Below are 13,207 nucleotides of genomic sequence, written 5' to 3' on the forward strand. Positions count from 1 at the left end.
CCCAATAAAGCCTGTAACATTTACTTCTTCTATAGATCTGTTTTCCTTTGTCTTCTCCTAATGGCTCTCCCTCCCGTCTGGAGGCTGCTGTGCTGCAGCTTGCCTGGTGCTTGTTGTCAGCTTCCATCAGATTGATGGATCTCTGGGAAGGAAAGTCAGGAGCTCTTAGGGGACCTCTTTTCACCTCATCCATGCAGCTAAAACTTTGATGTTCACTTTCCTGAGATGGTATGAAACTGTGGTTTTGAGAAACATTATGTAAATTTAGTTTTACGTAAGAAACTTCATAATGATGTGCCTTGTGGCATGCTCATAGGATTAAAGGCAGTACTTTGTCTTGTGCACCAGCAAAAAAGCAGTCTTGAAAAACATGTAAAAAATAAAATTATTATAGTACACTTGATGTTTGTTTCGATGCTTCTGTTTAGGTGCTGACCCCAGCACAAATAAAATCAATTTGCCTGGCCATACTAGAATCAGGAAAGCAGTATGCAGTGAAGAAGAGGAAACCATTCCCACTCATGTATTCCTACTATGGAACAGAGTATCTTGGTGAGTAAAACACACCGACTACTTTGCAAGTGCTGCTGTGTGTAGATGCTGAGCCAGTAGATGCTTCAAAAATGAAACACATGAAACCCACAGTGTGGGATTTCTCCTGACTGAGATGGGACCATCCAACCTCCTAAAACTGCTAAGTGGGACTGGGGAGCTGGAGGGAAGGACTGATGCTGCCCAGCGCTGGGGAGCGCAGAGGTGCCTGTGCTGCACCAGGGGAGCAGCTTCCTTCCCTCTTCCCCTTTCTGCACCGGCAAACCCGCCCTTGCCAGGCGGAGGCAGCGGGAGGTGTGGTGCCCGGGCCTGTGTGGAGGAGGGTACCCCTGGGAGAGAACTGTCAGGGGATGGTATTTGTAAGCTGCTGGTGCCACATGGGGACTGGCAGAGCATTTTTTGCTGTAGCAGTGCAACTCAAGCACATGGTCAGCTCCTGCCCACCGTGAGCAGCTTAGCTGGAGCTCATCTGGAGTGGTGGTGAAGGGTCACTGGGCAGGTCCCCGGCGGGGGTTGTCAAGGCACAGTATCACACTGCAGAAAGTGTAAGATTGGTTTGCAGGTGCTAGTGAGTTCTCTGTCAGGGGAGCAGAGGGAGAAGTCAAAGAGGGGTGCTGCTGCTCAGACCCTGGCAGGTACAGACAATTCTTGCACTGAAATTTAGGTTTTAGCTGGGTGTCAGTTGATTAACTGGGAATACCACTTACGGTCCAGTTTCAGCGTGGGTTCAACAAAGACTTCAGAATAATGGTCCAGATTCAGTAGTGTGTAAAGAAGGATAACGTCTTGAAACAGTATTCAGTTTCAGTTCAGTTGAACTTACTGCACTGAGTTTCAGTCATAACAGAGTGAGAGCCGAAAAAATGAATACATATTTTTGCATAGCTAGGGGAACTGGAAATGACAGAAGTAGTAACAAATGATAGTGTCATGCACCTAGAAAGCTTTTATCCCAAGCACTATTGTCAAATGCATGAAGAAGATGAAAGAGCCATGCATTTGATAAGGAAATCAGTTCCAAGGGAGAGTTGCCATGAGGTGTAGGTAGGACCAAAACCTACCCTCTGATTTGACTGTTTCTGTTCTTTACAGGTGCAGCACATGGGCTTTCATCAATTCTTCAGATGTTGCTTTCCTATTATGAGTACCTGCAGCCAGCAGATCAGGAGCTTGTGTGGCAGAGCGTTGATTTTCTTATGGATCAAGAACAGAACAGCAACTGGCCTCCTGAGCTGGGAGAGACAATCGAGCGGGAGAATGAGCTTGTACACTGGTGTCATGGAGCTCCAGGTTCTTTTCCATGGGTGCTATGAGTAGCCAGATTCTGATCAGATTGTTTTTCCATGTTAGGTGATTCCATATAGAAGATAGTCTCTGGTTAAATTTGACTTGACATTTTATGAACTGCAGGCAAATGATTTAGGCTTTTTCTTCCAGTTAAGAAGCTGCTGGAAGGATAGGCATATTTTCTGCCTTAAGAGCGTAGGTGATCACAGCTGAAAGAATTCTGGTGATCCTGAACTGTATGTTTTCTGCTCTTGATCCCTTTCATGACAAGACCTCAAGGAATGGTACAGCAGAGTCGGCATATAGCTGGACAGAGAAGTAGTATGCTAAAGAACACAGATGCAGACACATCTGTGAGTTTGGGGAGGCCTTCAGAATAGCTTTTTTTTCCCCCCCACCAGAATCAAAGTTTAAGCTGCACTTACATTAATAATGCATAAATTTGACCAAAGTATTTTAATGTGAAAGGGAGAGGCTTTTTTTCTGAAAGTCACCCATATAAAACTGCTTTTCAGAGAAAAAGAATCAATCCTTAGTTTGGGTTCGTGAGGTAAGGCTGATGTCTGTCAGTACAGAATTTAATCTTACACTTTAGCAATTTTGGCAAGTAATGCTGTATATTGAAATTGCTTTTTTACCCCCAGGCAGAATTTTATTGCTAACTAGTCATATTGGCTTGGTAACATGAACCTGGGAGGCTACAGAAAAAATTACTTTTATTAAAGAATGTCCATGAGCATTGATGGATTGTTTTTAAAGGTGTTCAATCTAAATTACAAAAAATACATTATAATTAACAACCCTTAAATGTGCTTTTTGTTGATATGATTAAGGAACAAGCTTCTTGCTCTTGCACTCTACTGAAGTGAAATGAAAACAGCTTTTGCTTACCAACTTTTTTTATTTTTAAGAGGAAAAAATTATGTCTGCAGCATGTCTGGCCTATTGATAAAGCCTGCAGGGAAGATGCCCTCTTTGTTTCAGTATCCTGAGTGGCCTTTGACTTTGGTTTAACTGTTAGTGGAGACAGATGCAGTGAGATTCAACCAATGTGACAAAATCCCAAAGGGTATCCCAGATGTCTCCTAAAGTTAGGAGACATTTAGAGACATGCAGATTCATCAATTCCTATTGTTCTTCCCCAGAAAATCCTTTTTCCATCACTGTTCTTGGATAGTAACACACATGTAGCTTACAAGAACATTTTCAGCTACTTCAGTGTATATTATATTCAGACCACAAGTGAGCTATTCTAAACGCTTCCCGAGGCACTTTACCTGGTTGTGTGCGGTATGCATTCTTTTAAGGTTACCATGAACTGAGCTATGCAGTGCTCAGTTGAAGATTATGACTAAGTTATTTGAATCCCCTCTAAAAAGAAGCCAAATAGCTTTTTTTTTTTTTTTTTAAACAACAGTTAGTATACATAACTGTTTATATCTAAAATAAAGCAGCATGGGCCTCACTGGAAAAAAAAATCTAGTTTCTTTTTCTCATTCAGTAAAAAATTTCATCTGTTGCAAAGTGTAATAAATTATCTTGCCCATCCTTTTGTTTCTGCTTGTGTAAATAGGTGAAGTGGATGGGGATTTGAAACCAGTAGAAGACAGTGCTAAGAGTTTACTATTTTAAAGGCAAAAATTTGACTACTGTTTTAAATTAATAGAAGTCTGAGAATGTTAGAGCAAACCCTGAAATTCAGTAATGCATTGAAAAGATTAAAAGTGTTGTCACAGGCAGTGGATAAGTACGTGTTACCATATGCTTCTTAGTATACTGGATCCTCTGCCCTCCATATGTACCATATAGATATTTAACGTTGACATGTATAGAGCGTGAGACTGCATTTTTTTAGTGCATTAATCTTCATTTTCTTATGTGTTCTATGAAACCCTTGGCCTGCCTATTACAAAAGACAATCTCACGGCTGTTTTCCTAGGCATCGCATATCTGTTTGCCAAAGCTTACCTGGTTTCCAAGAAGCCTCAATATCTGGACACTTGCATCCGCTGTGGAGAGCTAACTTGGCGGAAAGGCCTGTTGAAGAAGGGACCTGGAATATGCCATGGGGTGGCCGGTAGCGCGTATGTCTTCCTGCTGCTGTACAGGCTCACTGGAAACTCAAAGTACATATACAGGGCGCAAAGGTTGGCATTCCTACCTTTCTGGCTTTAGGTGAATAGCAGAAAGTCTCAGGAACTTTCTGCTCAGGTCTCAGCCTCAGGTTTATAGGGCTGCTCACCCTGTGATCACCCCCCTCGGCTCCAACCTGAGCGTTTAAGCCTCGGGTGCAATTCTGCCTGCGAGGTGCAGGGTGGGCGCACTCTGCAGGGAGCCCTGTGGTGCTGCTTCCAGGCTGCCTGTGGCCGGGGGGGGGGGAGAGGCAGGCGGGTTCTCCCGGCCCCCCCGGCCCGAGAGCCTGCAGAGGGGGCCGGGGGAGCAACGGCCCGCATCCAGGTCGCATCCTGACGTGAGGTCCCGAGTCCAGGAGCAGTAAAACGTGGTTTGTTATGATTTTCAGAGCATTTAACACTACCTCTTACTAATAGAAGTGGAAAATAAGTATAGGACCTGATTTGCTGTTATTTTACGGTTTTTTAACTTATCACTCACAGCTTTAGCCAGTTTGACACTGTGCTGTTCAGCTTAGCTAGTGGGGTTAATTCCATTTTGTCCTGATGCAAGCGTGATCCACTGAAAATTCTGTCACAGGGCTGCAATTATCTTTAATTGTATTTCTGTATTTTACTGTACACGTTTAAAAACATAGTATTCAATGTTTGCTACTGTTTTCCTTACAGCATAGAATAATGAGGGGAAGAGATATAGAAATTAGGGTGACTTATTTTCAGCTGTTTGAAGTGAGAACGTTTTTATTTGTGTAGTTATTTCAGCATTATAGAATTTGTTGCATTGATGTGAAACATTGCTTGCATCCTGCTGAAACAACAACCAAGATAAAAGTTATTAAAAAGTATTTGCCTAATAATATGTCTCATAGAAACCAGAGAAAGTTTATAGCTCTCAAAGAAGCATAACACACAAACAGTTCACAAAGGTTCAGCTTTTCTAGATCTCATGAACCTTAGCTTATTGTAGAAATCAGAGAGTAAAATTTTCACATAAGGTTAAATAATGAACATTCTATTTTTTTTTAATCGAGTGTTACTAAAATGATGTTTTCAAATGACAACTAAGTAGACATACAGTGACACCAAATAATAACAAACTTTTTTTTTTTTTTCCTGTTTCTTAGGTTTGCAGAGTTCTTATTTACAGAAGAATTTAAGGCTGGTTCCCGGGCATTAGAAAGTGTATATAGTCTGTATGAAGGCTTCTCGGGAACTGTGTGTTTCCTGACTGACTTGCTGCAACCCAACCAAGCTGAGTTTCCTCTCTTCAGTGTCTTTGTCTAGAGAGCAACATTCTTCATGGCCACATCCCAGTGGCGAGGGGAGAGGGCACTGCGGTTTCACTTATTTGTCAAGAGAGGCTATTTACAGAACAAGCCAGTGGTACCACTAATGCTAGCCTTAATGTAACTGGGAGTCAGGTTAAAAAAGAAAATACACTGAGGCTTTGGGAGGGAAGTGTGTGGTCAAAAAAAATTGGTCAATGAAAAAAATATGGGGAAGTGATTGAATCTGATGGGGTGGATATTTATCTCTAATAAGAAGCAAAATCTAATTATTCAAGTGAGAGAGAAAGGGGCATTATCCAACTTTTAATTTGGTGGTTACGCAGAGGGAAAAAAAAGGCACGCTGGAATTACAGAGACATGCAAATAAGAAAGTGATGCATCCAGTAGGTTTTAAAGAGACCTGCAAAAACATCTTCATGCAGCGATGCATTTATCGGGGAGGGTATCATAGACACATCACTACACTGCACAAAGGCAAAATCTGGGATTTTTTACCTAAACCACATCCACTAGTTCTAGTAACATGTATTAGAAATACCTGTATCTTGGAGCTGTTTCATCTTCATATGCATATAATAATAGTTATGTGGATAGCTGTATACTCAACTTGTAGTTTCATGGGTTCATTTCAGTTAGTGGGGTTTCACGTGTATAAATGAAACTGAATTTGACCCTTCCTTTAGGAGCTCAGTCTGTGGCGAGGAGCTGGTCTCCTTACTATTTACTGTAACCGTGTCACTTCTTGTCAATACTCTCTCTGTCACAGGGAAGATGAGTGGAGCCCTGTAGAAGACTTGGATCAAAAAGGTTCTATAGCAAAGATACAGGAGGCAGATGCTTTCTTCACAGTACAGCATTACTAGATACATATTGTTCAGTGATACAAAAGCTTCCTTTACAAATTAATTACCTATAGCAACATTTCTGAACAATAACATACATATTTCAGAGAACAGAAAATCTATTTTTCTTGATGAATTATTCACTACAAACCCTGCAATCTGAATGCAAACCTTGGATGGCATACTGATCTTAAGAAAAGCCTGGTACCAAAACTCAAAAATGCTTCTTTTCCTGGTTAACAAAATAAGGTATACTCCCAAATGATTTTTAGCTATAGAAATAAATGGGTTGCTCCACACTAGTGGCACTAGTACTTAAGGTTGCAATTCTATGCTGTTTTATATGTAGTATATATATATGACATGGTACTTGAAAGCTAAAGAAAATGCTAATGTAGATTTGTACTAAAAAAACCTCTAAAATCAATATCTGTGTTTAAAATATATTTATTATTTATTATTTATTTTTATTTATGTGGGAATAATGTAATGCAATTACCTTTAAAGACAGATCGGGAAGACCAGTATGTCAAAAAATGCAGGTAGAGTGAAAAAGCTGACCTACATGCACTGCCAAACAATGCAGTCCCTCTTCCTGCATTCTCAGCTGGAGGAGATTACAATTTCCTTATTTTTAATGCCTAATGGATTAAAGTTCCTATTTAATTTCAGTGGCCCTTGATCAGGCTACAAGCTGGAGCCAGGTCTTGCAACACTGCTGCTTTTTAATGTATCCATCTCATTCCTGCTTTTGCCACTGTCATTTTAGTAAGATAGCTTGCATTATTATGAGCTGAGATTAGGATTTCTGTTATTTTGTCTTGGGCTGTGCAGCTCTAATTAATTACTTAATCATAGAAGTAACCATATTTCAGTGGTGAATAAAGCAATGCATTTCTGTATCAGTTTGTCAAGAATTTAGGCATTTTTTTGTGAATGGAAATGTTACACACCTACGTTATTAGGTGTTTATTATTTGTGGGATAAAAGGTCTTTTAATAAAGCCATTAATATCACTTACTTTTGTATACATGTGAGGCTAAACCAAAAAGTCAATGGAGATGTGCATGTGCTCTGCCTGGCCAGGCTGAAATGCTCTTGTTAGATCAGAGCAAAGTCAGTTGTCAGTAGTGACGATCCTGAGTCTATTAGGATCCTTCTCTAGTTGCTTCCTGTAATGCAGGTGTCTAATAAATTTCATAACTGGAATGCGGTCACTAGCTTTTCAGTCTCAATATTTATTGTAGGGTAATGTCACTCAGCTAAAACATGTAAGTAACAACATTTGGGCTATAGCATTTAGATAGCTACTGTAACTGTATTCTGTCTTACTGTGAGACAGAGAAATAGATTCTGCCATGACCTAGACTCAAGCTTTTGTAATCCTGCATTTATTGCTGATCTTTCATTTAGAGATGCAAACATAAACCAAAAGCACTTAGTGTTTTGATAACTACACCTTCAAAAAAACCCCAAACAACTTCAAACTTAAGCCTTAACAGAATCTACACATGTCAGAATAATAATCATGACCTTCTCATTTTGTCCCCAGTTGCCTCCTTTTTAATTATCAGTGGGCCACGACGTTTAATTGTTTCCAGTTAGTTATTTCTCAGGAGATGCCTGAAGAAGAAAATCTTTGCCAAAACCTCAATAAATCTAGAGCACAATAAATCAGTACGGTAACTTAGATCCTGACCAAGTCATGAATGCTGTTATTGTAACTTATACCACATATATGTTAAAATTTACCATAATAGTAGATAAAATTGCTCCATTTTATTATGCTTAATTTCCAACAGTCATGTTTGCATTTATCTTTTAATGAAATTCTTCATAAATGGCAGGAAATACACATTAAGAATTCCATGTCAGTTTTCTAGTAGTTTTCCCTGTGTGTCTCTTTGTAGAATTAATTCCTTCTGATTTACATCCAGAGGAGGCTTTGATCTGTCTATGTTGTGTTCAACAGCACCCACAAAACAAATCTCCTGTCTCTGCAGCCGTACTCCATATATGAAGCCATGTGTTTGACTTGATACTACTCCTGTGAGAAAAAAAAAATAGTTATTTGAGTAAGAGTTAGTCCATTCAACAATGAGAAAACCCGTGCAACCACCCAGTTTTCAAAATCTAGGTCCCGAACATCTCTCTGCAGGTTATGTGAGTTTGGCACTGACTTCAGCAAGGGCAGCGAGCAAACTTTGTTTACTGATGCTTAAGATAAACGTCCAGTCTCATGGGATACATCTTGTAAAATCTTGGAACATAATTATTCATCTGTTTCATCAGAAAATGGCAGTTTGAGCTCATTCTTAGAGCTTCGTGGCTTTTCTTACCTGACCTAGCTGGGCTAAGGTGGCTACTAGACGTGCTGTAGTCACAGCTTCTGAACACAGTGTAAATATATCCCCAGGGCTCTTCTGAAAACACCAATCATTAAATGAGCAGGGTTTTTTTTCATCTTTTTCCTCCTCTTAATTGTCTGTCTGCTTTTTTTCCTATGTACTATATATGCTATCACATACATGCTGTTGCAACCTTTATTCATTGCTTTTAAGACACTGACAGAAGAGCAACCTGAGCAGAGCCATCAGCACTTTTCAGTGTAATAAAAAAATAAGGTCCTTCATCTTTCCTCCTTACCGCTGCAAGAAATCAATCACAGCAACCTTTGCTAGACATTCTCAGCGGGATCCTCCTGCTCCCAAATTGGGCCCTAATAGACTGAAAAAGTATATTCCTGAACAGATTCCGCCATGGTGCTGTGACAAAAGACTCTGTTAGTGGGAACTTGAGAAGCCTCTTTCAAATTGTGAAACACAAGTTATTACGTCATGTTTGCACATTAGTTTCTTGACTGTGTTTAGTTTCTAAAGTGTAGGCAATAGGAATTTAAGTGATCTAATAGTATTTCTGATTATGCTGTTAAAGCAAACAGGATGCATTGTGTGGGTATTGGTGCTTATTTGTGATGTACCTGTGTTTGTGTGGTGCTGTTTGTGAGTAAATCTGTAGATTACACATCAGTTTAAGGAGCTCTGTAGTATTCATGACTTTCAGTAGGTCATCCAGAGATTACTGTCATGGAATAATTTTGAGGGAAACTAGATCTGTGATGTCCAGACTTGGTGATCTCAGGATTCACAGACCCAGATGGAATACATTTCATCGAGAGTACAGTTATAACACATATACCTTATTTTTTTTCTGCTACTCACAACTTCTCAGCATGATAACATACTCGTTTTGTGCCACTGCTTTCAGTATCTGCTTTGCCTGCATCATTGTTTCCTTCAGTTTCCCTGCCTTTCTTTCCCAACCTATGAATAACTTCAGAAGACTGAAGCAGCAGCCCAGGTCTTTTGTTCTTGAAAGTAAGATTGATTAATTTTGCTTAAGAGGGGTGTTCCACTTACTTGCATTACATTATTACATGGTCTTTTCTCAGTGGTTCTGCCATTTCCCACCTGCTAAGGAAAACTCATTATACTGTGTAACAACTGTCAATGATGTTTTACATCATTAAATAAAACAGAGAGAGACTTTCCAGGGAGCATGTTCCCTTCTCTAGTATCTCAATTCTGTTAAGACAATCAAAAACAATTGAAGTGGATAAACTTCCCAAAATACACATTTAAATAGTTCTGGGAAATATGCACAAACTAATGCAAGTAAAGTGGTCACCCTTTTTGCTATCTGTGAAACTAAGTAATGCCACTTTGATGTTCTAATAATTATTATATGGACATGTAGAAAATATAATAAGAATACTGATTAGTTTTTAAAATGCTGTTAAAAAAATAAACCAGATAACCAACATGCAGGTATCTGATGTATTCAGAAACATACAGGTGCAATATGTGCAAATGGAAATTTTCATAAGCAATGAGATTTTTGTACTTACATTGTTATCTGCTAATACAGTTATAGCATCTGCCAACCTATTGCATGTTTTATGCAAACAGTGACCTATTTTAGTGTATGCATGCATTTTGAGTATATATCCTTGTTACTTGGACCTATAAGATCCATGGACAGAGTGTATCTCTGAGGTCTGCCAAATAAATCTCAGGTGCGGTAATCTTCTCCTACATACCTTAAATATTCACTGGCATGAGTGCATATTCTAATCTGTAGGAAGATCAGCATATCAGGAGTAAAAATTGCCCTGTATATTTTAAAGGGTAATCTTCCTGTGAAGAACTACACCAGTGAGCAATTGCTGGCTAACAGCACAGTCTAGATTGCTCTGAGAAGACATTTCACTTTGTATAAATATGTCCTGGACTACGTAGTAAGCAGCAGAAAGCTAAATTGAAAGAAATAAGAAAATGACCAAAAATCACATTACTGAGGGAACAACATACTTCAAAGCCATAAGACAAAAATGCTCAGGGCCCACAAAACAATACAGCATTTTAGGGATGTGAGTAGGCATTTTTCAAGAGAATAGCACAGTTTGCTTCATTGCACAGATAGTGCTACAGTGTGCATTGTGCAAGTTTTAGCTGCCTTGAACAGCGCTTCATTGCCATTACAGCAAAGTCACCGTGTGCTGAAAAAAGTCTGCCTGTGAAGGAGTTGCCTGCAGCTGAACCTACTGCCAACTCCTATCATTTAATGGAACAGAAGTAGTGTACACTATAGATGCTTAGGCAGTTTAAAATAATATATCCAAGAAGCGAACATGCACCAACTTTTCGACCTGCCTTTGAGTTATTAAACCTCCTGATTAATTTGTCCTGTCACTGATGTCACTGTTGGTCTTGTGCCCTGTATATTTAAAATTTTACATCATGTTCTGAAAAAAGTCAACTTATAAACAGCAATCTGCTGAAAATACAAATGGGCATATGGGTTTTTTTTAATACTTACAAGAGAGTCCCTTGGCTTTGTTCATTGCATGACTCAAAGAGAAGGTGGAGGCATTTAGGTCAAGTACAGCAACACCAACTAGAATGGCGGATAATTAAAACTTTTTTTGCCTAGTGGTATAATGATATTTGAATAAAAGATACTTCATAATGCAGTGATATTCACCAACAGCACTGCATGACTATACATGCTTACTCCCCAGAAAATTTTATGCAGAAGTCCTGAAGTCAATTATATCCCATAGTAAATAGAAGACAAATCCTGTTCAAACGTTTATTTCTACTTCATAGAGATGAGAGAGTCTGTCTGACCAGACACTGAACTCTGCTTCTGTCTTCATTACCATGAACACACATGAAAGAAGAAAAGATTTCCTCCAACAGTGGTCTGATTTTGCCACTGATTTGGTCTCCTGTGCTCATTTTGATGTCCTGATATGCCACCTGCTGACATCAGTGGTGAATCTCCACTTGATTTCAGGCCTGCAAGGTTAGGTCCTTCCACACGTGTGAAGTAGGGGCAAACCTGCATCATTCCGGACCCCAAGCCTGCAAACTTTCCTTTACACGAGTCCCATAGAATTAAGAAGGCTTGTTCGTACAGTAAGGGAAAAGCACAGGTGTTTGCTAGGGCCCTAATCAGTTGCAGTTTTATACCCATTTTCCCTCAATATGTCTGCAATATACGTGCATGCCAATACCAATAAAAAGTACAGGGAACTTAAATGGCATTATTTCACGTCTAGTCTGTGTTGGTGCCACTTGATTATTCAATATATTCCAACATACAGTGTTCATTTCTTAAGTACTTGCCGCACCCTAGATTGGTTTCTCAGCGTAGTAGCCATTTGCTGCCACAATATGGTACAGGCCCTTAGAATTGAGGTTGATTTGATTCTTTAGAAATGCACCTTACTGTTTAAAAGCAGGACCCCTGCTCTTCTAATGTTTTAAACACTGTGATCTTTCAAAATGTGTTTATTGTATTAGTTTTGTATTGTAGATTATGATAGAAACTCGATTTTATAGCTTTTTAAAAGCAGTGATAGTACAAAGCTTCATAGTGGCAGAACAAACTCTGTGTATATTGGTATTATGAATATTAAAGCTGTGATTATATTTTGCCTTAAATAAACGCTCAACCTTGAACAGTATGATTTTGCATTGGATTGCTTATTTCTGTACCTATCTTTCCCTGTGCTGGCAAGTTTTCCTTCTGGAGCAGTCATGACTCAGGGCTCCAAAAGCTTTTCAGTGGTACTGTGCTATCAGAGGTAAAACCATTAATCTTAGAATGAGACAAAACATCCAGGCTGCACATAGCAATATGGTAAAACTACCTCATGGTAGTTTCCCCTGAGATAAGGGAAGATGGGTTGCTTTTGGCCTGTAGATTAAAGTTTGCCACTGAGGTGTTTATTTCCAGCCTGCTTAAATCTCAGAACACGCAGCCTTTTCTCTTTCCAGAAAGACCCCTCCATTCCCAGTGAAGGGCACTAGATCATTTAAGTTCACCTTGGCCTGCACGTAACAAGGTTTCCATCTTTGCCATGGCGAGCTGAGCTCAACTAGAGGTGAGCAATGGGACTCCAGATTTGCCAGAGCAGCAGTTCAATAAATGGCCCAAAGAAAGCATTACTGATATTTTTTTGTATAAATCTGGTGACAGCCCAAGTTGCATTAAAAAATAGCAGAAAAGAATAAAGAAAAAATAGCAGACATGCAGAAGTAGCCATTAGTGTTCTCTCTTTAATAGGCAAATAGCATCTCAAACTCCGTATCTTGCCTTCCTGTTGTGTTCCTGGTAGGTCTTGGGGCTGTAGCTAACATCCACATGCAGATCTGTAATTACCTGGGAAGAGGCAAGGAGAAACAAGATCTACCAGGGCAGGCATCAGAGCCAGCTGAGCATGAACCAAGTGCCTGCACCAAGAGGAGGCGATAAGTGGTGGTGATGGGAGGCTCCCCCAGCGCAGGATACAAGCACCGTGTGCCAACCTGAGCTTCATTTCTTGCCAGGTGCTCAGACTCAGGGTGTTGTGGAGAGACTGCAAAGGCTCGTCCTGCTCTCAGGCTCTTTATTACCTCCTGCTGCTCGTCCATGCGGGTGTCAGTGACGCTGCCGGGGGACCTCACGCATACCCAGACAGGCTCTGGAGCTGTGGTGGCAAGGGAGAAAGGCATGGGGTGGTCTTCTGGCTCCTGCTGGTGGAGGGGAAAGGCCAGGG

General features: G+C 40.1%; 1 protein-coding gene across 1 annotated transcript in view; it reads left to right on the forward strand.

Annotated features, from left to right (window-relative positions):
* Positions 1-12,133, forward strand: part of LANCL3 (LanC like 3) — a 39,013-nt gene extending 26,880 nt beyond the window's left edge. Inside the window, exons 2-5 of the mRNA XM_042788903.1 lie at positions 429-552; positions 1,645-1,842; positions 3,779-3,986; positions 5,096-12,133. Of these exons, the coding sequence (XP_042644837.1) occupies positions 429-552; positions 1,645-1,842; positions 3,779-3,986; positions 5,096-5,255 (690 nt within the window). The 3' untranslated portion in view covers positions 5,256-12,133. The remainder of the gene's footprint in view (positions 1-428; positions 553-1,644; positions 1,843-3,778; positions 3,987-5,095) is intronic.
* Positions 12,134-13,207: the final 1,074 nt, after the last annotated feature.

This window comes from Tyto alba, unplaced genomic scaffold (genome assembly GCF_018691265.1).
Source record: "Tyto alba isolate M040663 unplaced genomic scaffold, T.alba_DEE_v4.0 Super-Scaffold_14, whole genome shotgun sequence".
NCBI classification, from domain to species: Eukaryota; Metazoa; Chordata; class Aves; order Strigiformes; family Tytonidae; genus Tyto; species Tyto alba.